This window comes from Natator depressus, chromosome 7 (genome assembly GCF_965152275.1).
Source record: "Natator depressus isolate rNatDep1 chromosome 7, rNatDep2.hap1, whole genome shotgun sequence".
In the NCBI taxonomy this organism is placed as follows: domain Eukaryota; kingdom Metazoa; phylum Chordata; order Testudines; family Cheloniidae; genus Natator; species Natator depressus.
Window position 1 is genome coordinate 44,402,328 of NC_134240.1, and position 27,928 is coordinate 44,430,255.

Below are 27,928 nucleotides of genomic sequence, written 5' to 3' on the forward strand. Positions count from 1 at the left end.
TAGCATGCTAACAAGTGAGTCTCATATCCAGTGAGTGAGACTTGTCATGTCTGCCTTTAATCATTCTTCTGGCTCTTCTCTGAACCCTCTCCAAGTTACCAACATCCTTCTTGAATTGTGGGCACCAGAACTGGACACAGTATTCCAGCAGCGGTCGCACCAGTACCAAATCACCTCTCTACTCCTACTTGAGATTCACCTTGTAAAAGGGTTGAATTAGGCCAGGGGGTCCAATCAACCAATTAAGCAGCAAGCAGGGAAGAGATTTAGGCTAGGAGGAGCCACTAATTGGGAGCAGGCTCAGCTGGACAGGAATAGGAGGGGCCTGTATAAAGCCCAGGAGCTGCGGGCTGCTGGGAAGTAGGCTGCAGTCACTCTTTAGAAGGAGTGTTTAGGGTTGTAGAGGGTAGATCATGGCCACTTCCTGTAGAGGTGTGTTGGGAGGCTTGTGAACCCAGAGCAGGAGAAGCGGCTCCGGAGAAAAGTAGCAAAGAATAGGAATGTAGATCTTGGCTGCTGATTAAAGGGCCCCTGAGCTGGAATCTAGAGAAAAGAGTGGGCATGGGTTCTCCTACCAGCCACTGGGAATGTGGTACCGACCAGGCAGAGAACAGTGGACTACCTGGATATGACATTCTATACCTTGGGGGAGCATGTTATAACCCCCATATTCCTCATTTTCATATAATTGTGATCTTATGTAAAAAGTATGCCTTGTAAGGTATCATGGGGAAAGGTTATGATCTGCTGAAAGTCATTTCTCTATCCATATATGTAGTTATGAGAATTGTGTAGTATAGTTGTCACTAAAACATGCTGTAAGTTGGGGGACTCAGCCAGATATTAGCTACCCAGAGGCAACAGCAAGGAAAGTAACCAACACTTGGGTGGGGTGTCAAACAACCCATCAACAGCCATTGTCCAGCCTGGGAACTACAATGCAATGACTCACCTGCATGAGGCCACACCAGGGAAATTGTTCAACCTTGCTTGACTTGGGGGGGTGGGAAAAGCCAAGAGGGAAGAAAGGACATGGTAAAAGGGGAGACATTTGCCCTGTGCGGGTGCGCGCTCTCTCACCGACATCTACAGACACCACACCAAGCGAAGCAGTGATCAAAGGGGAGAGCCTGGCTGAAGAGCAACCAGCCAGCCTGTGGTGAGAAGCATCTAAGTTTGTATGGGCACTGAAAGTGTTAAGATCATCTTAGAATGTGTTTTGCTTTTATTTCATTTAACCAAATCTGACTTGTTATGCTTTGACTTATCACTTAAAATCTATCATTATAGTTAATAAATTTGTTTGTTTACTCTACCTGAAGCAGTGCGTTTGGTTTGAAGTGTGTCGGAGGCTCCCCTTGGGATAACAAGCCTGATATATATCAATTTCTTTGTTAAATTGACGAACTTATATAAGTTTGCAGCGCCCAGCGGGCATATCTGGACACTGCAAGAGGGAGGTTCCTAGGGTTGTGTCTGGGACCGGAGATATTGGCTAGTGTCATTCACTTGCAAGTAGCTGGGGGCAGCTTACATGTCAGAGGCTGTGCGTGAAAAACCCAGGAGTGGGGTTCTCACAGTGGAGCAGCGTAAGGCTGGCTCCCAGAGTCAAGGATTGGAGTGGCCTAGCAGATCACTGGTCTGGATAACACCAGAGGGGAATGACACACTGGAACAACTTGTTCTGGAAAGACTTTGTCGTCTCCCTCCCTCTCCCCCCCCCCCGCAAGGAGAAACAGGTGGTGACCTGGCCACAGGGCCAAGTCATGAAGAGGGAGCCCCCTGAGGGGCAGATGACGAGAGAACAGCGGGAGAGACACCATGGGAGAAGGGCACAATACCTGGCCAGAGCTAATCCCCAGGATGGCCAGGAGGAGGTGCCACCAGCAGTGAGTGGACCCTGTGACACACCTGTTTATGCATCCAAGGATTGCATTAGTCCTTTTAGTCACAGCATTGCACTGGGAGTCCATGTTTAGCTGATTCTCCACCACAACCCCCAAATTTTTTTGAGTCACTGCATGCTGGGATAGAGTCCACCATCCTGTAAGTATGGCCATTTATTGTATCTATATCAGGGGTTCTCAAACTGCATTGCACTGTGGCCCCCTTCTGACAACAAAAATTACTACTCATCCCCAGGAGTGGAGGCTGAAGACTGAGCCTGCCCAAGCCCTGCTGCCCTGGGTGTGGGGGACAAAATAAAGTCTGAGCCCTGCTGCCCCAGGCAGGGAGGCTAAGGCCAAAGTCAAAGCCCAAGGGCTTCAGCCCCAGCAAGTCTAATGCTAGCCCTGGTGACCCCATTAAAACAAGGTCCCGACCCACAGTTTGAGAACCACTGTCCTAGATGTATACATTTATATTCAGCCATATTAAACCACATATTTGCTTGCGGTATGCTTACCAAGAGATTCAGCTGGCTCTGTATCAGTGACCTGTCCTCTTCATTATTTAATCACTCCCCCCAACTTTTGTGTTTCTGCAAACATTATCCGTTAATTTATATTTTCTTCCAGGTCATAATGTGTTAAGTAAAAATGTGAAATAGCATAGTGCCAAGAACCAATCCCTGCAGGACCCTATTTGAAACACACCCACTCAATGATAATTCCAATTTACATTTTGAGACCTCTCAGTTAACCAGCTTTTAATCTATTTAATGTGTACCATTATATTTTATATAATTTTCATTTTATCGAAACGTCATGCTGTACCAAGCCAAATGGCTTACAGAAGTCTATTACATCAATGCTATTACCTTTATCAACCAAACTTGTAATCTTGTCAAAAAATAAAAGTTTTAAACAGGCTCTACTTTCCGTAAACCCATGTTTATTGGCATTAAATATATTTCCTTCTTTTATTTCTTAGTTAATTGAGTCCTCTAGCAGCCACTCCATTATCTTGCCTGAGATTGATAGGTCTATAATTACCCAGGTCACCCTGTTTACCCTTTTTAAATATTAGCAAAACATTTGCTTTCTTCCAGTCTTCTGGAACTTCCCCAGTGTTTGAAGTCTAATTGAAAATCAACATTAGCAGTCCAACAAGCTCCTCAGTGTTCTTTAAAACTCTTGAATGAAAGTTAGCTGGACTTGCTGATTTCAGAAATACTTAACTTTAGTAACTGCTGTTTAATATCCCCATGAGATAGAATGGAAAGAATGTCATCATCAGATGACATGACAATCTGTTTTTTCCCCAAATACAGAACAGAAATATTTATTAAACACTTCTGCCTTGTCTATGTTGTTGATAATTCTATCATTTCCATCTAGTAATAGACCAATATATTGGTCAAGAAACCTCCTTGTTGTCCTTAACTCTGCTGGCTGTAGAGTTTGCCTTGTGTCCTTTTGCTTCCCTTATCAATTTTCTACAATTCCTATTGTCTCTGCAATCCTGGTAGATAGTCTAGTGTATATCAGCAAGGGACTCTCAGGGCTTCTTCAAGCAGTATTCATCCCCACTTTTTTTGCAATCTCAGAAGGATTATTATTGATATGAGTGGGGATGTCCATGAGAATGTGGCTTGTCCAGAAGCTGGGCTGCCAGAGCACAAGTTCCAACCACAGAAGCCCTGGCTTCTATACTCCTTGATCATGCATCCTTGTGATCTGCAATGTGGGTTGTCTCACCCCAGTTTGCTCTCCCCCAGAGAGAAGCGTTCAGCAGAAACTTTGCAAGCCCGATTTTGTCGATCTCAACCTGTTGATATTTTTTCTCATGGAGGGGGAGTGTTTCTGCTCAAGTATTCAGTGTCTAGTACTGTGCTTGGAACATGCTGATTCAGCATGCATTGGGTATATGTGCTCAGCCATTTTTCCTGAAAAATGAAAAGAAAAAAAGACTAAAAATCATGCCAGATTTCATGTAAATACTTTAATTACATCTGAATGCTTAAAACTTGAGTTAAATTACACCTTAACACATCTACTAAATTATATGTATATGTCCAGTACCCTGTAAGGAGGTGCTATTACACTAAAAGAATGCTAAAGCCCAGCCAATAGTGGAAATATTCTTTTAGTCTTGTTATCTGTATTACATTGATTCAGCGGCCCCCAGCAAAGGACAGAGCCCCCTTATATAAGAGAACTGTTTGAATCTGAGTGGAATTCTGTCCATTTATTATATAATATAGGTCTTACCCCTAATACATGACAAGGTATGGGTTTCGTTCCGGATACACAGCAAGTGCATCACTCAGCAACTGCCTGAGAAATGCAAGGAAGGGGTTCACAGCGCTTTGCAAAGCATATTGTTGCTTTTAGGAAATACTTCCTGTTACCGTTTTGTGTATTGAATCAAAGAATTAAAAAAATTCACGTCAGTGATAAGGAGTCTTGAAAAATGTTCCCCTAAAAAGAAAAAAGCCAATGTTGTTTAGTTTTCAAATAGTTCAGAAGCCCTAAGGCCTGCCAAGCCCCAGTGGGCCTTACAGCAACAGCTGAAATCTACAAGGGAGAAATCTGACAACTCAGTTGCTGGCAGCCATTTCTGAGCTAATAGAAAGAGATGCTGGTTCTCCCAAAGCAGAGTAAAGTGTGTGATGTGTTTGGTTCAGATTCTCATCTGGGGTAAAATTAGTGTAGCTGCATTGAAGCCTCCAGGGCTCAGAACCTCAAAGGTATTAGCACCTAACTCCCATTAAATTAGGCACCTAAATACATTTATGGATCTGGGCCATTGACAATGTCCACCAAACCCAGCGGAGATAGGCTGTATTACACCAGCTGAGGATCAAGCTTATTTCCATACACCTCACCCTGTTGTAAGCCATCCTTTTGGAGTGGGAACACTAATGGCAGCCTGTAGCTGAGGTGCTGGGATGCCTTTTCATAGATTCCAGTTTTCTTCTGGCTATGTGCTAAGGGCCATTTTCCCAAGGGCAGCTACAGACTCCAGGATCAAACAGGTTCCAAGAATCCTCAAGCTTTTAACAGGGAGGGGAAGTTTAAAAAAAATAACCCCCCCAAAAGGCTCAGTCCTGCAAAGTCTTATGCAGGTGAGTAGTCAGTGAATACTCTGCTGGGTAAGGACAAGTTGCATGAGAAGGGGTTGCAGGATCGGGCCCATAAGCAGGAAAGGTATGTGCACATATGAAAGGGGGAAATTTGTCAGAAAATGATTTGAGGGAGGGTACACTGACCAGCAAGTCCTGACTTGTGCAGTTCTATGAATACCCAAACTGCTGGACACTCTGACAGCCAGTCACCTGCCTCTTTGCATAATGCCCACTTTCTAAATATAGGTATGCATTAGGATTTTGGCTGCCAATTTAAAGAGAGCTCTTTACTTTGAGAGTCATGTAGTTGGCTCTCTCTGCACTGGAGCTCCTGGGCAGAAGGCAGTTCTGTTTGACAAATGCATGTGCTGAAGGAAAACCAATAGATAACCAGTGCATCAACTGTGATGGACACATGCATGTGCTGCATACATCAGGTCTCAAACTTATTGGTGGGACAGCTGGATCTCTTGACTATATCGATATAGATCCATAGGTACAGACCCATCACCTGGTATTACAATTGTCTTATGATCTGGCTGTGCTGGGGGACATGGGTGAAGGGAAACTTACAGACAGCCTGTTTTTACACTTTCCTACTATCATTGCTTAGGTCCTGCTACTTGCTTTTGATGTTCTCCCTGCAGTGCCTGGCCATATTGCACTTCCTCTTGGTGACTGCCAGAAAGCTCTGCTTATTACAGTGCCAGCTCCATACTGCAGTGTACTAAGTTGGCCAGTTGCAGTGGGGGCCTGGCAGGCACCATAACACCACTCTTGCCCAGGAGCTTCCTCTTCAGCACTCGCCCTATCAGTTAATGACACAGCTGACAGAGAAGTGCACCAGTGATAAAGGTGAACCAAAAGGATTTGTTTTTACCTACCAAGACCCAAGTTCAAGATTTTGCATTTCTTCTGCATTGCTGGCTGATGTGACTGAGACATAAAGCAGAGCATTTTCTTATACGCTGTACACTGCTTTAGATGGGGTCATCTATTTCAGCAGGAGAAGCAAAGAACCCTGAATCCACATTCTGGCAAGTAAATAAGTAAGGATCACACTTTTGACTATTTTGTACTGAAATTTATTTGTCCTATATTTTCTCTCTCTCTCTCTCACACACACACACACAGACTTCCTCAAAGTGTTGTTCTTCCCTCAGAAAACTTTGCTCTGTAAGAACCATCTTCCTTGGCCAAAGCACAGGAGTGGATGGGACTACATCCAATCCCATTTATTAATTATTATTATTATATTAATTCTACCACTGTGGTATCCGGTCACCAATCACTGCCACTCCTAGCTAAGCCAGAGGGAGCTCTACAGAGGGAGATGAGAGGTCCCAGCTTCTACGAGCTGAGTGGCTTGTCCTTACATTCTTATTACATTACTGATCTGGGACATTCAACCATTTCCTCTCTTTAGATTTATGTAATCAATTTGTTTTTCCAAAGCTCTTTGGTTCACCTTTAAAACTAGTGAAACTCCAGTGCTACCGAAACCCAATGGAAGACCACAAGGAATCTTTGAGTGCTACCCCGTGAGTGTGTTTATGAACAATCCAGGCAGCACAAGAGGCAAGACGGATGAGCTTGCCCTTGGGATAATATCATGTGCAGTGCCGAGGAGACAGGCACAGCTGCACTGCCTTCCAGCTCAAGGGGGCTTAAGTTGCCTCCAGGCACCCGCTAAAGCTCCGTGGAAACCATTAGATTACACTGCAGGACTCCAATCATGAGATGTTATGGTATAAAACCACTGGGAAAGCCCCTCAAAACAAGTGCTCCCACCTCCACCACGATCCCATGACTTGGTAGGGTCCTGACCGATTTAGCTTCAAGACAGTTTATCTTCATCCCTGCACAGCTTGGTAAGACGGCACTAACCAGGATCGCTCCTGAAATCTGAGCATGGCAGCTCAGGGCCCTTTGGTAGCGATGGATGCACCAAAAGTTGCTGCAGCCAGCCACCACCAAGCATTTGCTGCCTGAAGTGTGTAAATGCCCAGAACTGCTCCTCAGTCACAGCACAAACTGATGGGGTGGTCGGTAAGCTCGGTATCCTCATCCATGCTTGTGGTATGTAACTGGTTGGCTCCGTCCTCCCCGATCTCAGCATGATCCAAAGCAGGGGCAGGTGTCGTTCATGCATTGATAGCATTAGCGACGTCTGTGAACACAAGACGGCTGGGTCTCTGGACGGTTCCCTGGCTCATCAGGAGGATCTGCAAAAATGAAGCAATGAGAGATGAGACAAGGCAGGGATCTGCAGAGATATATGCAAACCCTTGCATATCACTAACAAGGACAGCTCCCAGACTGCTGCGCTGGGCATCACAACATGGGGAGTAGATGGCCAGCCCTCTGCGGAGAAAGAGGTGGTTAGGGAATATTTAGAAAAGCTGGACGTGCACAAGTCAATGGGGCCGGACGAGTTGCATCCGAGAGTGCTAAAGGAATTGGAGGATGTGATTGCAGAGCCATTGGCCATTATCTTTGAAAACTCGTGGCGAACGGGGGAAGTCCCAGATGACTGGAAAAAGGCTAATGTAGTGCCAATCTTTAAAAAAGGGAAGAAGGAGGATCCTGGGAACTACAGGCTGGTCAGCCTCACCTCAGTCCCCGGAAAAATCATGGAGCAGGTCCTCAAGGAATCAATCCTGAAGCACTTACACGAGAGGAAAGTGATCAGGAACAGTCAGCATGGATTCACCAAGGGAAGGTCATGCCTGACTAATCTAATCGCCTTCTATGATGAGATTACTGATTCTGTGGATGAAGGGAAAGCAGTGGATGTATTGTTTCTTGACTTTAGCAAAGCTTTTGACACTGTTTCCCACAGTATTCTTGTCAGCAAGTTAAAGAAGTATGGGCTGGATGAATGTATTATAAGGTGGGTAGAAAGGTGGCTAGATTGTCGGGCTCAACGGGTAGTGATCAATGGCTCCATGTCTAGTTGGCAGCCGGTGTCAAGTGGAGTGCCCCAGGGGTCGGTCCTGGGGCCGGTTTTGTTCAATATCTTCATAAATGATCTGGAGGATGGTGTGGATTGCACTCTTAGAAAATTTGCGGATGATACTAAACTGGGAGGAGTGGTAGATACGTTGGAGGGCAGAGATAGGATACAGAGGGACCTAGACAAATTGGAGGATTGGGCCAAAAGAAACCTGATGAGGTTCAATAAGGATAAGTGCAGGGTCCTGCACTTAGGATGGAAGAACCCAATGCACCGCTACAGACTAGGGACCGAATGGCTAGGCAGCAGTTCTGTGGAAAAGGACCTAGGGGTTACAGTGGACGAGAAGCTGGATATGAGTCAGCAGTGTGCCCTTGTTGCCAAGAAGGCCAATGGCATTTTGGGATGTATAAGTAGGGGCATAGCGAGCAGATCGAGGGACGTGATCGTTCCCCTCTATTCGACATTGGTGAGGCCTCATCTGGAGTACTGTGTCCAGTTTTGGGCCCCACACTACAAGAAGGATGTGGATAAATTGGAGAGAGTCCAGCGAAGGGCAACAAAAATGATTAGGGGTCTGGAACACATGACTTATGAGGAGAGGCTGAGGGAACTGGGATTGTTTAGTCTGCGGAAGAGAAGAATGAGGGGGGATTTGATAGCTGCTTTCAACTACCTGAGAGGTGGTTCCAAAGAGGATGGTTCTAGACTATTCTCAGTGGTAGAAGATGACAGGACAAGGAGTAATGGTCTCAAGTTGCAGTGGGGGAGGTTTAGGTTGGATATTAGGAAAAACTTTTTCACTAGGAGGGTGGTGAAACACTGGAATGCGTTACCTAGGGAGGTGGTAGAATCTCCTTCCTTAGAAGTTTTTAAGGTCAGGCTTGACAAAGCCCTGGCTGGGATGATTTAATTGGGGATTGGTCCTGCTTTGAGCAGGGGGTTGGACTAGATGACCTCCTGAGGTCCCTTCCAACCCTGATATTCTATGATTCTATGATTCTAACCCACATGTCTGTTCATAAACTTACACACTGTGTCTTACCTACATTCACAGGCTTGCGCAGCACATTTCATTAGGATGTGCACCCAGGGAATTTTTTTAAAAGGCGAACATTTATTGAATTACTCAGTCATAAAGGACATTATTTTTATTCATCAAACAAACTAAATAAACTAAAACTTAACTTAATTTTTTTAAATTAACAACTAAACTTTACTTAAAATATGAGGCACAAAATACCAAATTTTTGCTGTAGTGATAACCAGGCATATACAAAGATAGTAAATTTTCATGATCTTTATCTTTAACCAGATAATGAGCTAACCCAAACCGACCAAAACAGATTAAGGTTTCTTCATCTTCCTGTCCTAGAGAGTGAGACTTCGCTCACCAGGTGTTATGGACTTAAATTCCTCAATCACATCGTTGTAATTAACTGACGAAACCAATTCTTGTTCAATGTACAAAATCATGAGTGAGTCGAGGCGCTGTTGGGACATTGTACTTCTTAGATTGTTTTTTACATGTGCTAGTTTCGAAAAGGCTCTTTCACATGAACAGCTTGTCTGCTCCTTTTCTTATCTTAACAATGAACCAATCCATATTTTAAAATTAAAAGGGGGTGTCATACGATTGAATTAAAACGTAAAGCCACGGGCTTGTTAGGCTATTTCAGCAGAGTACATGTGACAAAGCTTACAAACACTGTAGACACTGCACTGGGCATGCCTGACGCAGCCGTTTATATAGGTCAGGGGTCCGTAACCTTTTAGAAGTGGTGTGCCGAGTCTCCATTTATTCACTTTAAGGTTTTGCGTGCCAATAATACATTTTAGCGTTTTTTAGAAGGTCTCTCTCTATAAGTCTATATATTATCTAACTAAACTATTGTTGTATGTAAACAACGTTTTCAAAATGTTTAAGAAGCTTAATTTAAAATTAAATTAAAATGCTGATCTTACGCCGCTGGCCCGCTCAGCCCATTGCTGGCCTGGGGTTCCGTTCACCTAGGCCGGCAGCCAGAACCCCAGACTGGCAGTGGGCTGAGCGGGGCTGGTGGCCGGGACCCCAGACTGGCAGTGACCTGAGCAGCTCAGCCCGCTGCCGCTTAGCCCCGTCGGTCTGGGGTTCCGTCTGCCGGCTCCTGCCAGCCAGGGTCCCGGCTGCCAGTCCTGCTCAGCCCGCTGCCGGTCTGGAGTCCTGGCCCTGTCCGCATAGAGTAGGTACCTACCCTCTCCCTGGTTCTAGCCTATTCTCTTCCTCTCTCTGCACTGAGATGAGGGTGGGAGTGTGCTGAGAACAGGGCTGGGGGTGAAGAAGCAGGCTGGGGATTGGGGTGCAGGGTCTGGCCAGGAGCTAGAATGAGGAAGGGGGCTCAGGGTTGTGGCAGGAAGTTTGGGTGTGGAGCGCTTACCTGGGCAGCTCCCATTTGGTGTGAGGGGTGCAGGTGGGAATGTGGGGTGGGGGTGTGCAGGAGCTCCCGTTTAGTGCTCAGGGTGGGAGTGGGGGGTGCAAGAGTCAGGGAATGGGGAGGCTGGGTATGTGTGGGGGGTGCAGGAGTCAGGGCAGGGGGTGTGTGAGGAGGGTGCAGGAGTCAGGGCAGAGGGCTGGGGGTGAGGGCGGGGGTCATGGGGGTGCTCCCAGCCCTGAGCAGTTCACAGCAGCAGGCTGGAGGGGATATCCCCTGATTCCACCCCCTTCCCCAAGGTCCCCGGAGCAGAGAGCGAACTGTGGCTCTGCTTTTCCCTCTCCCCCTCCCTGGCAAGGGCCATCAGCTGATCGGCGGCAGGGAGGAAGAGGAGGAGGGGCGGAACCCAGCATGCTGGGGGAAGAGGCGGGGGAGGGGGAAGCTTGCTTGCCCTGCAAGGAGAGGGCGGGGGGCGGAAAAGAGCGGCCGGCCGGGGCCGGATTTTTGGTGGCACGCTGCTGCCTGCCCGTGTCCGGCAGACAGCAGCCTGCCATTAAAAACTGGCTCGCCTACCATAGGTTGCCGACCCCTGATAGAGGTCAAAGAATTTTCTAGACTAGTAGTAGGAGGGGAGGGGAGGGGAGGGCCAATGGTAATGCGGTGCCGCAGCCGTGGGGACGCACGCTGGAGCGACTGTGGGCTTTCCATGCCGAGCGCATCATGCGGTTACATTAAAACGCAAAGCCCCTTCTTCTTCTTTTTTTTTTTGGAGACATTAGGGCAGGCGCGGGCAAACTTTTTGGCCCGAGGGCCACATCGAGGTTCAAAAATTGTATGAAGGGCCAGGTAGGGAAGGCTGTGCCTCCCCAAACAGCCTGGCCCCTGCCCGCATCTGACCCCCCCGCACTTCCTGCCCCCCGACTGCCCCCTCGGAATCCCTGACCCATCCTGCTCCCTCACCGCCCCCCCCCCAACTACCACCCCGGACCCCCCGTCTCCTGACTGCCCCGACCCCTATCCACGCCCCCGCCTCCTGACAGACCCCCGGAACTCCCACACTCCAACCCCCTGTTCCCCGTCCCCTGACCGCCAGAGCCTCTGCCCCAGCCAGCCCCTGATTGTCCTCAGGACTCCCCGGCCCCCTTACCGTGCCGCTTAGCCCCACCTCTCCCCGGCGCCTCAGCGCGCCGCGTCCGGGAGCGGCAGCGCTGCAGCGGTGCTGCTGCGGCGGGACCTGAGCTCGCAGCCCCGCCCCCCACCACACGGCTCTGAGCCGCGGGAGCTCAAGCCCCGCTGCAGCCGCGCTGATCAGGGCTGCTCCCGGACGCGGCGCGTTGAGGCGCCAGGGGAAGGTGGGGAGCCTCCCTGGCCGGGAGCTCGGGTGGGCCGGGCAGGACGAGCTTGCCCAGCCGTACATTAGGGTGTGCCTGGGTACACCCTGTACGCACGCCTGTGCCTACATTCATCACCAAGATTAGTCTGATTAGAAAACACTGGGCTTAACAAATCTGTGACCCAAATATATATTAGGCCAGATATTGAAGTCAATGGAGACAAGCCAATTTACACCATCAGACAATGGGGATCATTAGATGTAGTTTATCCAGGCTGCATGGATAAACAACATGTAACGCTTTCTTTCTCCCTGCATCATTTGGATGGCTTATCTCTATATCAATATTTGTATGTACAAGGCAGTCACTTCCAAACTGTTGCAGCCCTATGGCTCTTGCACCGTGGAACCTGTGAAACCTGCCACACGCTATACAGTGGCTCCATTTTGGATGTTCTCTCTTATTCTTTCAAACCTTTACAATTGCCATTTATCATCAGAGGCAGCTGTGAGGCAGCAGGCCCCAGGGGGATCTGAGGAGTCCAGCAGCACAGTCCTGTCCTAATCAGTTGCCTTTGGCATTGCTACTGTGCCATTGTTTCCCTCCCTCACCCAATTCATTACCTGAATGAGCTCTTCCTTACGCATCCTGTATTTCTTCCTAGTCGCATTTTAGTCAGAATCCCTATTTTATATATTATTCCTCTACTTTTCAAAAATCAACATGTTAAACACACAACCCTCTGCCACCAACAATCCCTCCAAAACATACACACAAGCAATGATTCAAGGGGTAAGTGACCCCAGAAGAACCGGTCACCTAAAATGCAGTAACCCAACTCCCTGCTCTATCCTGTCAAGTAGAGTTGGGTTTGAAGAAACAGCCCACATTTTGGGGCAGGCAACTGGAATCTAAATCCAGATTTGGGTCCAAATTTGGCCACTGGCCTTTATTCTGACAATGGAGCTATCAAAACCCCTTATCCAAAAGCTCTGTGAATTTCAGGGCAGTCAGCCTGCAGATCAAAGTTTTGTAGTTTGTGCCCATGTCAAGCGCAGCAGTGTGTATTCTCAGGGACGCTTTGTTAGTTCTGGAAGCAGAATTTTAAGACGGTGACTCTGTGAAGGAGAAGATACAGAAGCAAAGGCTGCCATTGTTTACTTGTTACCTCAGGTGTCTCTACCTGCCCACATTACAGTTTGCTACTACATTTTTACATGTGTGCTTAGGCAATAGGGGAGGTTCCTTTGGGGAAAAAGGCTTTACAGTTACAACTTCTACGTATTTTTCCTCTCCCACACTCACCTCCATTAATCTGCTGCCAATTAGTTAAGTATATAAAGTGAAGTATGTGTTTGAAAACAAGAGCGCTTTCCACCCCTAAGGAATAGCTCCATAGGAAATGGAAAGGAATATGTGGGCTGGTTGATACAGCTGAAGAGAAATCTAAGGAAGGGGAGCTGTTTACTCTACAGAGGGGCTGCACCCTCACATCACTTGCTCCAAGACGTACCTGTTCCAGCTATCCCTGATGCCTCTGCATTTCATAAGAACTTTTTCCCCCCCACAAAGAAAACAAAGAAGATTGTGAAACTGGCTGAGAGTGGTAAGTAGCTCCTTTCCCTGCTCCTCCCACAACCTGGTGCCCTGGGCAAATTGGCACAGAGCTAACATGTTGGCTGAGATACTGCAAAGACTATACCAATAGCAACTGAAAACCACTAGTGGAGACCCTCTTCTCAAATCAGTCTAGCGTAGCAAATCGGCAGCATTGTGGGACTTTGCAGTTGTCATTATGGTGCATGCCGTGGCCATTCAGAGGTCTGCAGCAGCTGTCAAACCTAGAGCCTGGGCGCTTCTGCTGCAAAAGCCCGTCCCACTTGAGCTAAAGCAGAAACTCGCCTCCCGGTCTTTCTTCTAAAGCCTTGTATGCAGTAGCACTCAAGTAACCTGCTTAGCCAAGTCCATGCATACTTCACCATCACTCGTCTACTCGGAAATGCAATGTGTGCTAACTGCAATGATTGGAAACTCACAGGAGGCTGCACCCCTACCCTCCACAGCAAGGCCCGTGCTGAGACACACTTCTCCACAGCTGGACCAGCCAGAGGGTTAGATTCCTTCATGCAGATGAGAAATTGGTTACTCCCTTTGATGGAGCTTAACCCCCACCAGCTGCAAAGCAAGAGACAGAACTGCAACTAGGCATGCTCTGCACCTGGAGGGGAGACTTACTAATTGCCTCCTGACCAGAGGAGGCAGAGCTAGTCTGTGGAGCTCAGTTTGGGAGAGATTGCTGAGGTGGCAGATACTGATGGAGAGGTGCTCTGGGACAGGGTTTAATAGGCAGGAAACAATGGTGAAAGAACTCTAGGCTACAGGGGCAGGTTAGGTTCCTACAAGGGAACCTCTGAGACAGAGGAAAATAAGGGACCTACACTGAAGCCTGAGGGGGCAGAAGCGCTATTAGTGTGAAGATTGATTTGGACTTTTATTTAGATTGTTAGTTTGTGCTCCTGCGGAGGGGGTTTAGACTCTATCTGGTTTGGCTGGATGACCAACCTGCAGAACCGCAGAGAGGGAGTCAGGGGAAGATGTGGCCTGAGATAGGCTATTGCAGCCCCAGCGAGAGCCCAGAAGGAGGAATGCTAGAGACCAGGACCCCATGCAATGCTATCACTAGAGAGGAGGGGGTACTCATGAGGTGAAGATGCCCTTCTCCATGACCTGTGCAAGGGCTGCACACTTGGCCATGCATGTGCTGGGCTCTCTTTGTCAGCTCCCACTCCCAGCACGTACCGGCTCCAACTCCATTTGATACTCTGCTAGGCCCTTGCAGCATGTTGAGAGATTAGCTATAGGAAACCTATCCCCTAATTGCTGAAACCCACCCTTCCCTCTCTTCTAGTTTGCCAAATTTTGCATTTTCCCTCCCATCATCTCTCTGTAATGACAACCCTGTGATCTTCCCCTTTCCCTGTTCCCCTCCAAGCTGCTCTGGCCTTCCACCCCAGCCTGTACCACATGGTTAATGAAGACCCCAGAGGCTCTGTGTGGCTTACGCCACACACGGCGTTCGTTACAAGACTAACTCCAATGCATTTGCCAGGCTCAGTAATAACAGACCTGCACATCTCTGAGTGGGTTGGGTAGAAAGAAGGGTGATGTGACTGTGGAAGGCAACTACTACCTTGCTCTGGGTGGCCTGGGAAGATGCAGCATCTCTCCCATGCTCCAGCAGCTCTTGTTCCAGCTCGTCCTGTTCTTCTGTGGGGTCGAAATTGTACATGGGCATGAGCTGGTGCCGCAGCTTCTCTAACCTGCCAAAGGAAAGAAGAGCAAAGTGCAGCATCGAAACCTGTGGCTGAGGAAAGAGGGAGAGTGAAATAGACTGGTTAGTCTTCCCTCCCCACTCTGTTGCTGGGCAGCTGCTGAAACGTGTGTATGGATCTGTGTGTAGGGGTATATTTTATATTTTAGGGTGCTTCTTGCTGTTAAGAGAGGATTTGGCTGTAACTCACTAAGTGTCATGTCCCCGTCCAGGGGCAAGGATAAGATCCAACCGCTGCTACCAGCTAACCAGGTTGTTTTGTTAGACAAAGTGGAAGAGGCCGGTACTGAATGTGCAGGGTTCAGTTACCCCCGGTAACCTGTGGCTGCACAGTAGGGGCTCATGTGGGGATTTAAACTGACCTAGAATCTCAGGATAAGCTTTATGTGGCAGGGGGAAGCACGTACCACGCTGGCTCAGTGTGCTGTACACCCTCCCCCCCCCCACAGTGGCTAGTCCACATGTTGGATAAAAACCTCCTACTGCTGGCAGAATTACATCTTCAGCTCAAGTGGTAGAGGCCTGTGTCTGGTTCTGAGTTCAGTCTCTGCCAACAACCTGGGAAGGAAGAAGGCGGGATTGGTACATAAAATCTAAAAGGAGCTCTTGAGGGAGCTGATGGACACACAAACACTTTGTAATTCTGTGTGGCTTACCTGCTCTCACACTAACAACGCAGCCTGACCCCGCAAAGAGTCTCCCTTCATGCTGGCCTAGACAAAGCAGTGATGAGAGGGACTGCTGAGCCCATCACACAGGCATACTTGTGTGTAGCTGTCAAAGCCCCAGCATATGCTGTGGGTGTCATTTTGTGGGGAGGCAGGGATTCCTGAGCTGTTCACCACCACAAATATCCCTTTTGGCCCAGGCTCAGATGACGTTCTCCACATGACCCTTGCCTGCCTCTGGCTGGGTTCTGCCCACTAAACCATCAGTATGTTTACAGGCTAAATGTTTCAGCACTGCCATTAGCTGCTTCTGTTTCTCTCAAGTCTCTGCTTTGGGAACCAGCTTGTAAGTTTTCTGGCTAGTAGCAATGTATCCTGCAGGCTGTGTGTAGCCTAGCATTGCCCACTGCAGTCACTAAGTGAGGCACCGTCCATGGCACAGAAATCCACCAATGTCTGTGTCCATTTGGAAATAGCAGGAGAATCAAGGAGAGATGTCTTTCCCTGCTTGCCATCCTTCTCCTGATTTTCAGCAGCAAGCTTAATGGGTGGGTGAGGGGGAGACCACTAAATCTTGAGCTAGGAAACTTAGTGTCTTGCAAAACCGGATCCAGGGGAAATGTGGAGTCCATCATTCCGCCCAGCAGCACTGCCATAAACAGAGGAAAGCAGGGGGAAAGGTAGGCCCACAGCCCTTGCCAAGCTAAGTCGAAGCTTTGGAGAACTGGGGTCTGGCAGATGTAGCCTTGCCAGGCAAACCTCATTACATAAGGCTGCTGGAGCAGAGGAGCCCTGCCTGTAAGTGTAGCATTTGGGATTGGCTGAAATGTGACAGACTCCACAGCTGATAGGACATGCCTGTTATATGGATAACCGCTTCTTTGTACAAACACAGAACCTTCCCCCTCTCTTTAACCCGCCCTATGTGAGATAAGTTAGGTATTGTGTAGGAAACCTACCACACATTCGGAGGACTTTTGGCTTTCAAAATGGCAAGGAGCTGGCTTTGAAAAGGAAATCTACAATGGGGGGGAAGAAAGGGAGGGAACTCTGCATTCCCATCTGACTCCCTTCCCCTGGCCTCCCTGTCTGCTAGAGATTACCTGGCCTTTGCCTTAGCTTTGATGCATTAAGACTCCCCAAAAGCAGACTGCACTTACCTCTTCCTCTTCCTGATATAGAGAACCTAGAGGAGAAAGAGAAACACCATTAAAACAGTTCCAGTGAGGAGAGGAGCAGGAGATCGTGCCTATCTTTAAAAAGGGGAACAAGGAGGACCTGGGGAATTACAGACCAGTCCTGGAAAAATACTGGATCAAATTACTAAACAATCAATTTGTAAGCACATAGAGGATCATAGGGTTACAAGGAATAGCCAACATGGATTTGTCAAGAACAAACTCCACCAACCCAATTTCCTTCTTTTAACAGGGTTACTGGCCGAGCGGATGGGTGAAATAGTAGATGTGGTATATTTCAATTTTAGTAAGGCTTTTGACACACTCCCAGGTGATAGTCTCATAAGCAGACTAGGGAATTTGGGTCTAGATGAAATTACTCTCAGGTGGGTTTACAACAGGTTGAAAGACTATACTCAGAGGAGTTATGGTTTGCTGTCAACCTGGGAAGGAGTACCTAGAGGGGCCTGCAGGGGTCTGTCCTGGGGCTGGTACTAATCAGTATTTTCATTAATGACTTGGATAATGGAGTAGAGAGTGTGCTTATACAATCTGCAGGTGATACCAAGCTGAGAGGGGTTGCAAGCACTTTAGAGGACAGAATTAGAATTCAAAACAACCTTAACAAATTAGAGGATTGGTCTGAATTGAACAAGATGAACTTCCGTAGAGACAAGTGCAAAGTACTTCACTTAGGAAGAAAAAAATCAAATTCATAGCTACAAAATGGGGAATAACTGGCTAGGTGTTAACACTGCTGAAAAGGATCTGGGGGCTATAGTGGATCACAAATGGAATGAGTCAACAATGAGAAGTAGTTGCAAAAAAGCTATCATCCTGGGGTGTATTAACAGGAGTGTTGTATGTAAAACATGGGAGGTAACTGTCTCGCTCTAAACTAAGCATTGGTGAGGCCTCCGCTGGAGTATTGGGTCCAGTTCTGGGTGCCACACTTTAAGAAAAGATGTGGACAAACTGGAGAGAGTCCAGCCGAGAGCAACAAAAATAATGAAAGGTTTAGAAAACCTGACCAATGAGGAAAAGTTAAAAAAAACTACAAAAAACTGGGCATGTTTAGTCATGAGAAAAGAAAACTGGGGAGGACCTGATAAGTTTTCAAATATGTTAAGGATTGTTATAAAGAGGATGGTGATCAACTGTTCTCCATGTTAACTGAAGGTGGGACAAGAAGTAATGGGCTTAATCTGCAGCAAGAGAGATTGGTTAGATATTAGGAAAAACTTCCTAACTATAACAGGTGTTAAGTTCTGGAATAGGTTTCCGAGGGAGGTTGTGGAATCCCCATCACTAGAAGTTTTAAAGAGAAGGTTGGAACACCTGACAGGGATGGTCTAGGTCAGGGGTTCTCAACCAGGGGTACATGTACCCATGGGGGAACGCAGAGGTCTTCTGGGGGGTACGTCAACTCACCTAGATATTTGCCTAGTTTTACAAAAGACTACATAAAAAGCACCAGTGAAATCAGTAGAAGCAAAAAGTTCATACAGTGACTTGTTTATACTGTTCTATATACTATACACTGAAATTTAGTGTAATATTTATATTCCAATTGATTTATTTTATAATTATATGGTAAAAATGAGAAAGCAGCAATTTTTCAGCAGTAAGGTGCTGTGACAATTTTGTATTTTTATATCTGATTTTGTAAGCAAGTAGTTTTTGAGGTGAAATTAGGGATACAAAAAACAAATCAGACTCCTGAAAGGGAAGGGGTACAGTAGTCTGGAAAGGTCGAGAGCCACTGGTCTAGGTTGACTTGCTTTTGTCTTTGAAAACTTTATCGAAAGTCTGCAAGAAAATTCTGCAGCAGCAAGTTCCACAGATTAACTTGTTGCAGTTTGTAAGGGAAGCTGACCTTAGGAACTGATTTTTGTTGTTAACACCCATCTTCTTCTGAAAGGTAAACTAGCTTATTCTACTAGAGAAGGACCCCAGCCCTTTGCGCTGCCCTCTTTGTGAGCGACACGCATTCAGGGCTAAGTGAGAAGAAAGGTTTAGAAAGCCACTACCTATAGCAGAGATGGAAGGGCTGGCTCTGTGGAGCAGCTCGGGGAATTTTAAGGGTTTGTTCAATATCCCGTGGGAAGAGTGTGACGGACTCCACACCACACGTCATTAGACATGCCCGTTGTTATTTGGATAACAGCTTCTTTGTACAATCACAGAATCTTCCTTTTTTCTTTAACTCTCCGTATGTGAGATGGGTTAGGTGTTATGTAGGAAACCTATCACACATTCAGAAGTCTTTTTACTTCCAAATTGCCAAGGGATCTACTCAGGAGCTGGCTTTGAAAGTAAACGTGACAATGGGGGAAGAAAGGGAGGGGAGATCATTCCCCTCTTAATATTTCACTGCTTAACAGTGCATCACCTCATGTAATCTGAAGTGCTGACCTACTTCTGCTGTGTCCGTATCACAGGAAGCTAGACAGGCCCCCCCAACTCCACCTCAGTCAAGGGAGACAGAACTTTCTGCAGGGGCAGAGACTGTGGACTGAACTTCCCCAGGAACTAAGAGCCATCACAAACCTCACTATCTGCTCAAAGTGCAAGGCACATTTCTCTGACCTTGTCTCTTCTAACACACATTTAGTAATAGGTATATTTTTATTAAAAAAACAGACACCCTACCAGACCAAGACTTTCCACTGCACATGCATGTTCCTCTGGGGGGAGGATGAGAGCATAAACAACAGATGGATAGTCATATGGCTTAATGCTCTACTGGAAGGTGTTTAGATGCCACAGTGATAAGCATGGTATAAAAACCTACATAGGACAGAGTAGAGTAGCTAACCCAGATTTACAACTCAGAGCAGAATCTGCCCCATTTTCTTTTAAATAAACTCAAAGTTATTTTAAAAAATGCTCATACCACATATGGGAACTGGTTCCTGGCATCCTTAAAACTACTGGGCACCCTGCCTGGACTCAAGTCCTGGGAGATCCCAGAAGCACTGATCATTGTGCTGCGATTTGGGTTCCTACTGGGAGCCTACACACACCTCCCAGACTTGGCTCTTTCTGAGCACTGGATAAAGACAGTTAAAAGTTGTGGATCTCCGACAATTTCGGTGCCCAAAACTTTTGTATGGTTCTCCGGTGTGGTGGCTCTTTCTTGGTTCAATCAAGTTACTGGGACTAAAACTCGTGTTGATAAATCACACCCACCCTCCCTACTTTAGAAAGAGAAGTATTTAGAATGCCAGATGGAGTGGGTCTCTCTTACCATTGCTACAGCTAACCCAATCATAGTAATGATTCCAAATGAGAGAAGCATTGTGCTCAGGCTGGGCCCACTGCTGACCACATCTGGGATTTTGGTGCTGTTAAAGCTGGTGGTTCCAGGGCTTACAGTAGCAGTTTCTGGTAGAGCCCTGTCCATGGTTGACCCTGGGTCTGGCACGGAGGTGGTAGTGGTGCTGTGGTACAAATCGTGTACAGAGGGCATGCTATAACTCATCCTGGACAAGAGCCCCACGTCCTCTCTTACTGAACTGTCTCCACCCACTCGGGACTCTTCGATTTCTGCTACAAAGTCATAGCGTCTCTCCTTATGTCAAGGGCGCTCCTGTGAGCGCTGTTGTGCAACATCGTCCTTGTTGGCCCTTCTTTGAGGGAATCCTGTTGCTTCTCCCTGTGTTTGAGAGAGATAAGCAGAAGCTTTATGAGTCACAGATGCACAAGGTGACAGTCCTAAAGATACATGACCAACATTTTCTGAAATGGCAACTGATTCTGAGTATGAGATAGATTAGATATAATTTTGGGGGAGAGGGGAGGCTTAGAGAGTATTTTTGGGTGCTCAACCTGAGATGGAAAGTGGCTGACTTTTCAGAGATGCTGAGTGCCTCCAACTCCAGTTGAAGTTAGTGGGATCTGTGGGTGATCAGCACCTCTAAAAATCAGACTATTGATTTATGTGCCTAATTTCAGACACCCAGATTTGCATAGGTGCTGACTTTTGTTTTTGCTGGTGGGTACTTTTGAGGAGGTGTATATGACTGCCAGTTTTGGGGGGGAGGCTATTTTCAGCATATTCATATACTTATTTCATATTCTAGTTATTGAATGCATCTATATTGGTATCTTTACTATTTTAATAATGATTAAATGGCTATGAACTACATAATTACATTTTCATAAATTAAAGTATATTAAAATAATTGCAATCACCTACAAGCTGTCTTCACTAACCTCCAGGAGTGAAAATAGGGTACTACCCTCCAGTACACAATACCAGCAAGAGATTTTTAGCGGGTACAGGATACCAGAAAGACTTGGAACTAGCTCCCCCCTCTGCTTAAAGGAGCAGAACGTGGCTAGGGAAGGCATTCAATGTTTAAATGGCATTAACAGCACAATACATATGCTAACAAACTTAAGCAAAGGCTTTGTTTAAGTTTGTTGGTTGGTCAGGAGTCCTCAAGAGGGGAGGGGTGGGAGGGACGGAAGGTGTTTAAACAGTGTTTTTTATTTTGTTTTCCCCATTGGTCTGAATTATCCATGACATCCATATTGCATTACATAAAGTCCAAATCATTAGAGGAATTCCTCTGCTTGCACTGACTAGAGGATGTGTGGATTCTGATGTCAGCACAGTTCTGCAGCCTTACAGGAATCAGGTGTTGTCCCCAGTGTACACAGAATTCTTCTTTGCAGCCAAACTAGTCTAACATGCATTTTGTTAACCAGAAGTGGAGCAGCAAAACAGTGAAAACAAATGCCTCATTTTTCAGCTTTGTGGGTGAGAGAACTATAAGTGAAGATTATAATGGCCGACACTGACCGCCTTAAACCAGCTACCTCAGGAATCTGCCAAGAATTTTGCTGAAAATATGTTCCTCATCTTAGCAACAGAGCTAAGACTTATCACACATCTGCCCACCTTTATTTGAATGAAATTCCTTCTGATCTGACAGCTCAGGCATTGTCAGTTTCATCCAGAACAATTTACAAACTTGGAACTTAATCCTGTAACCCTTAATCATTTGATCAATCCCATTGAAGACAATGGGACTATTTGCATGACTATTGACCACTTTTGTGGAATGGTAAGAGTTTCAGGAGTCTGCTCCTATAAAGGAAGCTGAATCCCCGATTGAAATGCCATATTTGGGTACAATACCATAAAGCAGTTTAGGATACAGTTCTACTTAAAATTTATCTTTTAATAAGTCATACATATGCTGAAAGAGCTCCTCACCCAACTCCCATATTCCATATAAACAGACTGAAATACTATATATTTGGGGGGAAAGTGAGTAGTTAAGCATGTTGATAATTGTATATACAAAGTGGAGTGTCAGAGGGGATGGGGAGAGCGTTGGGGCCCCGGACTGAGGGCGGGGAGGAGTCACATGGGGAGGTCACATGCCCCCCTGTGACCCTCCCATGAGTGTAGTACCAGCAAGAAATTATTTCTACTTGCACCACTGCTAACCTCCCAGTTTAAAGACGTTATGTCTCACTGTAGCTTTCAAGATGAAACTGCCAGCAATCTTATTTACATCTAGTTCCCTGGTATTGCCTTGATGCACATTAAGGCCAGCTACATTATTCAGTTGTCTGTCCCATTGGTGACTGGAGATGATTTTTAAATCTTCTCAAGCTGGAGAATGAGTTCAGGGTAATCCAGGTACAGTGAAAAAGATTCTTATAAATTTGTAGTATTCTGGAAACATAGTGCTTCCAGAGTACTGCAAATGACTCCAAACTCTCTTTCTTGATGGGTAACAGCTAATTTAGGCACCATCATTTCGTGTGTAGTTGGGATTATATTTTGCCATGTGCATTACTTTGCATTTAACATTGAATTTCATCTGCCATTTTGTTGCCAAATCACCCAGTTTTGTGAGATCCCTTCGTAACTCTTAAGTCCAAAGCAGACTGCAATCTTGAGTAATTTTGTATCACATTCCACACTCAAGATTTGGCTCCTGGGTGCTGAGCACCCACTATTTTTTTCCATGGGTGCTTCAGCCCCAGAGCACCCACAGAGTCAGCGCCTATGCAGGTTTGACAATTTTAATTTTAATATCTCTATGCTTAGTTCCCCATATGTATGGCAGGGCACTGATATTTACCGAAAGGCTTTGGATGTCTGGATAAAAAGGACAAGGAATTATTAGGATGTTCATTATTACTATGGCTGGACCTATCACCCAAGAGAAGCATATTCAATATCAACCACCGTCTCTAACAAGTGGTATTTGGTCATTGCAGCCTCATGGGATGTGGGTTTTCAGAGTGAGACCTTGAGGTTTCCTCCTAAACCACCCTGTAGGTGGATGGCCCCTCAGCCTCCTATGTAGTCCTCTGTGGCACAGCCTGACTCCCACAGGCCCCTTGCCGCTCTGGTTATCATCTTTCCGCAGAGAGAGAGAGAGGCCATCCATTGAGCAGACCTCCATCCTACCCCTCCTCCTACTCCTCTACTCCAGGACTGCCATGTTGTCTGCTCTTTCATCCACTACTCTCAGGAATGTTCATTGCACCTCGTTGAGAAAATTCACCTTGACATCTTTCCCCATTATGTGTGGGGCAGGAGAGGGACTGCCCTGGGGTTACTATTTGCTCACTATCTGTCCTTAGGTACAGTATAACAGGATCTCACTTAGAAGGTGGTGGCTGGCTCCACAGCGTCTCCCAGACCAATCAATTATCCAACTTTTGTGAGCCTTTGCAGAGTGGGGTTTGGGCAGATGCCATCCCAAGTCCATTTCAAGGACTAGAGGAGACAACTGAATTCTGCAGAGTTGCCTGTCACAGCAAGGTGCTGGGGTCTGAGCAGAGAGGGTTTCAGGGATTTAGCTTCATGGACAGTCACTTCCCCCAGCACTGGGAAGTGTCCCTTCAGACTTTTCCAATGAGCCAAGCCTTCCCAGCCTGAACCATTTGAGGGCCTTGAGAGAATCTCTTGTGCAGAGGCTGGGACATGTCTCTCCTGGAGGAAAAACTGTTACTCAACATTGCATTTCTATCAGGATTATCCATGACTGCTGAATTTCAAACCTGTCCCTGAAGACAAGTCTGCCTGCTGTATGAGAGGGTGTCACAAGGGCAATGGGACCAGCCCTGCCTATGCCATAATTAGCTATCTCCCAGCTGAAGAAGAGAGGATTAACTGGGGTCAAGTGACAATCTTATGAATACAAGGGCTTCTAAGGGCAGAGAATGCAGTTTATAGGAGGAACCATAGGGAAAAGGTTGGGTGCCCATGGAAGGACCTGAAGTAGGGGCTAGAAGAAGCAAGGGAGTCAGGGCTTCATTGCAGAGAGATTTAAAAAGAACCCAGAAGGGACTGGGAACTGAGCCCAGAGGACAGACTGGAGAGGAGTCCAAGGGGAGCAGAAGAACTTTTTGTTTGTGTAGACTCTTGTTACCCAGGTTAAGTTTTGGCTAGTGACTTGGATGGAGGGCTAAGCCACATCACTAACTCCAGCCTATGTGGGGAAGGCTGAGGGGACCTGCAGAGGAGGAAATTGAGGCATGGAACATCTGCAGAGCTCTCCTTTCACTCTTGGTTTCTTTCAGTCTTGGGTGGGATTTGACATACTAGAATAAGGGGGATGGGTGGGGGAAATTCATTGCCTGCCTGTATTAACCCCAATGTCCTGGCCAAATTCCAACTCCATCACTTCTATTCTCCGTATATAAAATAGCCTGAACCCCCTGCATTTCCAATTAAAGTTACTCTTCACCCCCTCTTCTAAAAATATCTTTTTACAGTACTGTTGGTACAGGATGGCTGCCAAATTCCACCCCAGAAGTAGCTGCATGTCCTTGCTGGGTGATGCATATTCACACAGCAATATGCTTTCATTGTTTAGGGCCAGGCTGATGCTACTGCTTCTCACATCAGCTTTCAGTCCCAGTGGCCTGCTCTGGATTCATCCCCTTCCCACTTACTTTCAGTGTAACAAGCTGGTGCATGCTCCCTCCTCCCTAACCGCCTGAACAAAACCGTGACATCAGCACTTACTTAATTCCTCCCAGATGAGGAATCGAGTCCCCTTCTGGTTCCAGTCGTCCGTCTCAGACTGGAAGAGTAGCCCAGGCCAAGCCTCCCGAGCCGGCAGGCAGGGGGAGTAACCACAGCCCACACAGAAACAGTAGCCGCTGGCCTTGTCCCCGGAGAGCTGCTGTCTGTCTGTCTAACCTCGTCGTCTCATACCACAACTGGGACAAGAGCAGAAGTGCAAAACGTTGGGTGATGTGTGTGTGAGTGCGTGCACGCTAGGGGATAGGAACAAATTGCCCTCTCATACAGAAAGCTGCTTCCAATGGACAGCATAAGGAGAGCGACTTTAGCAGATGGATAATTCTTGGTTTGGTGGAGACAGGGCTGACGAGCCGCCTTGGGCAGTGGAACTCAGATTGCTTGTACCGGAGATAGAGGACCCGCGGCTGCTGTTATTGCGCTGCTTGCCATTGTATTTTCCAAGATGCCAGGAGCTGCCCACCCCTCCTCCCCTTTCTCTGATCTCCTGCTTTGATCTCCTTTTTGCCGAGGATTGGCAGGGAGAGGACGGGGTTCTGGCTCAGGGTTGGCCAGCCTGTTTGTCACTCACGAGCTTTTGCTGCTGCAGGGAGATTGAGGTTAAACAGTGGGAAGCTGGGATTTGTAGCACCATGCACTCTCAGCCTGGAAGGATGCCACATGCCATTGCCCCCACACAATTGGCGGGGGCGCGGGGGCTGAGAGATTTTAGCTCCTGTATAACCTTTAGGATTGTGTTTCGCTTTGCAGTACCGCCATCGGGCTTGGTTATACGGAATTCCAGCCTTGCCCAAGTCTTCCCAGGGGAAATCCACCGAGGGCATTTGTCCCCACCCATAACCACTGTGCCTTTTACCCAGTGCAATTGCCTCACGTCCCTGTCAGTGATGGTCATGACACTTGGTACTTTGCTCTCTTGTCTTGCCAGGGTGCTGGAACAATTTTTATAGTGGGGGTGTTGAAATCAGAAACCACATATTTTGTTATTACTCCATCAAGCGAGGGGGTGCTATCCCTAGTTCCAGCACCCCTGCGTCTTGCATCTTGTATCTGAGGATCTCAAAGCGGGCGCTCTCTCTCTATTAACTGAAGTATAACTTTAACTGGCGCCTCCAATCCAATCTTGTAGTTTCAGCCTCTGTCTGTGGGAAAAAGAAAAGGAGGACTTGTGGCACCTTAGAGACTAACAAATTTATTTGAGCATAAGCTTTCGTGAGCTACAGCTACAGCTCTCTAAGGTGCCACAAGTACTCCTTTTTTTTTTTTTTTTTTTTGCGAATACAGACTAACACGGCTGCTACTCTGAAACCTTTCTGTGGGAAGGAATTTGGAAGATAGAGGCAGTGGACATCAAGCTCCTTTACACTGGGGTCAGTCAGGAGCAGCTTATGACATTTTACCAGCAGAAAATCAACCTGCTCTAAGTGGAAGCAGCATCGGCACATTGCTCACCTGTCTATTTAGAAAACATCCCGGGACATCGGCAATACCAGGAGGGGGGAGCTGGAGTGTCTTTGAAAAGCGAAGTCAGGAAAGTAACTGAAATACTTCTCAGTAAATACAATCCATCCTAAATTCTCAATTACTGAGGGACGATCTACACTTATTACTATATTTGCTTTCCACAAGCTACTCTTAGTATAACCTTTTATGAGTGATGTAGCTGAATATCTGGATGCTAATATCTAAACTTTTTTGTTAAATTTATTAACCTGAATTTGGGATGTTGCAGATTGTGTACTATATATATTTTATGACTTTTAAACCTAACTTTGTACTTTTGGACAATTCAAGCATTACACCCAGATGTATAGTCACTCTTTCCTTAACCTGTGTATTTGATAATTTTAACATTAGCTTTAATAAAACAATTTAAATATTTTATTGGATTAACTTCTGCTGGTGAGAGAGAGAAACTTTCCAGGTTCCTGAGACGAGACCCTTGTGTTAGTGGCTGAAACCAGTCCCCTGAATTATTGTTTATTGTTTACACTGTGGCTGCCCCTAGAGGTTTCATGGAGGGCTGAGAATTGGAATTGCGCACAGGTGCAACCACCAAAAGACAGTTCCTGCCCCCAAAGGTCTTCCAGTCTAAGTAGGACAGATTCTGGTGCATTAGATCCCATGTCTGGGTCATGAGGCATTGGGTCCAGTCTTCAAAGATGACTGCCTGAGTGTTCCAAGGAAGGGCACTATTGATTGCATAATGAGGTTTAATGAAACTGGGGAATATCTGGTCTGAACTCCTGAAAATTACCCCAGCCGGGACGTGGCAGTCACTACAGTGCAAGCGGCACTGTTCGGGGACGCTCCCTTGTCACCCACCTCTGCACTGGGACCTTTTTTCCAGGGCGCAAGGGTGGGGAAGCGGCCCCCTCCCCTGGTTTCCTCCCAGCTGCGTGGCTGGGCTGTTCGAGCTGCTGCTGCTGCCCTGAGCTCTCCCTCTTCTCCCCGAAGCAGCCGCTCTCCCTGGAGTCCTGCTGGCGGGGGAACAGTGCAGCGGAGGGAACCCGTGCACGGAGGCCGCGGTTGCACGCTGGATTGCGCTGCCTGCAACCCCACCAGGAAGTGCCCCGAGTGCTCGTCGATAGAACGTGCTGCTGCTGCGCGCGCTGCAGGCTCCGGCTTTTCCCGGGGAGTCCCTGGCTCAAACCCGCCGGCGGGCTCGGGGCCGGACAGGGGAAAAGGCAGCAGGGGCTACCAGGAGGTCTGGGTCGCTGGTATGTTGTAAATAACCCGGTGGATTTGCTGTCCCAGCACCTAGGCTCCGGAACAGGAGGGAAACCCCAAATAACTCCCCTCTTCCCTCTGGCTGGTTGTTTCTGGGGTTGGTTTTTATTTTATTTTTTTGCGTTTCCCTCAGCACAGCAGGATAAAATCCACGGAGTCCGTCTGGCTCTTTTTGCTTCTAGTCAGTTCCCCTCTGGTCTGTTGCCGCGCTGGGGATGCAAATGCTGCAGGGAGGGGGGATGTGGCAGTGTGTGTCGTTAAAAGCCACTGTTCCCACTAGTCTAGTTTA

The 27,928-nt window shown here is 47.1% G+C and overlaps 2 protein-coding genes across 4 annotated transcripts in view; one reads left to right on the top strand and one right to left on the bottom strand.

Moving 5' to 3' along the window:
- Positions 1–3,151: 3,151 nt before the first annotated feature.
- Positions 3,152–25,417, bottom strand: C7H3orf18 (chromosome 7 C3orf18 homolog). 3 transcript variants are annotated; one of them, XM_074958283.1, is made up of 6 exons: positions 24,892–25,417; positions 20,137–20,544; positions 16,869–16,894; positions 14,900–15,029; positions 6,896–7,233; positions 3,152–3,826 (listed from the first exon to the last, which is right to left on the bottom strand). In XM_074958283.1, exons 2-5 carry the CDS (start codon positions 20,368–20,370, stop codon positions 7,153–7,155), a joined length of 471 nt encoding a protein of 156 aa, XP_074814384.1. In that variant the 5' UTR covers positions 20,371–20,544; positions 24,892–25,417; the 3' UTR covers positions 3,152–3,826; positions 6,896–7,152. The 3 variants fall into 3 exon arrangements, with proteins under 3 accessions (XP_074814384.1, XP_074814383.1, XP_074814385.1); XM_074958282.1 differs by having other exon boundaries at positions 6,800–7,233; XM_074958284.1 differs by lacking the exon at positions 3,152–3,826 and adding an exon at positions 3,864–6,042.
- Positions 25,418–27,429: 2,012 nt separating this feature from the next.
- HEMK1 (HemK methyltransferase 1, mitochondrial release factors N(5)-glutamine) overlaps positions 27,430–27,928 on the top strand; it is a 50,923-nt gene continuing 50,424 nt past the window's right edge. The window contains exon 1 of the mRNA XM_074958285.1: positions 27,430–27,629. The gene's annotated coding sequence lies outside the window, so the exon portion shown is untranslated. The remainder of the gene's footprint in view (positions 27,630–27,928) is intronic.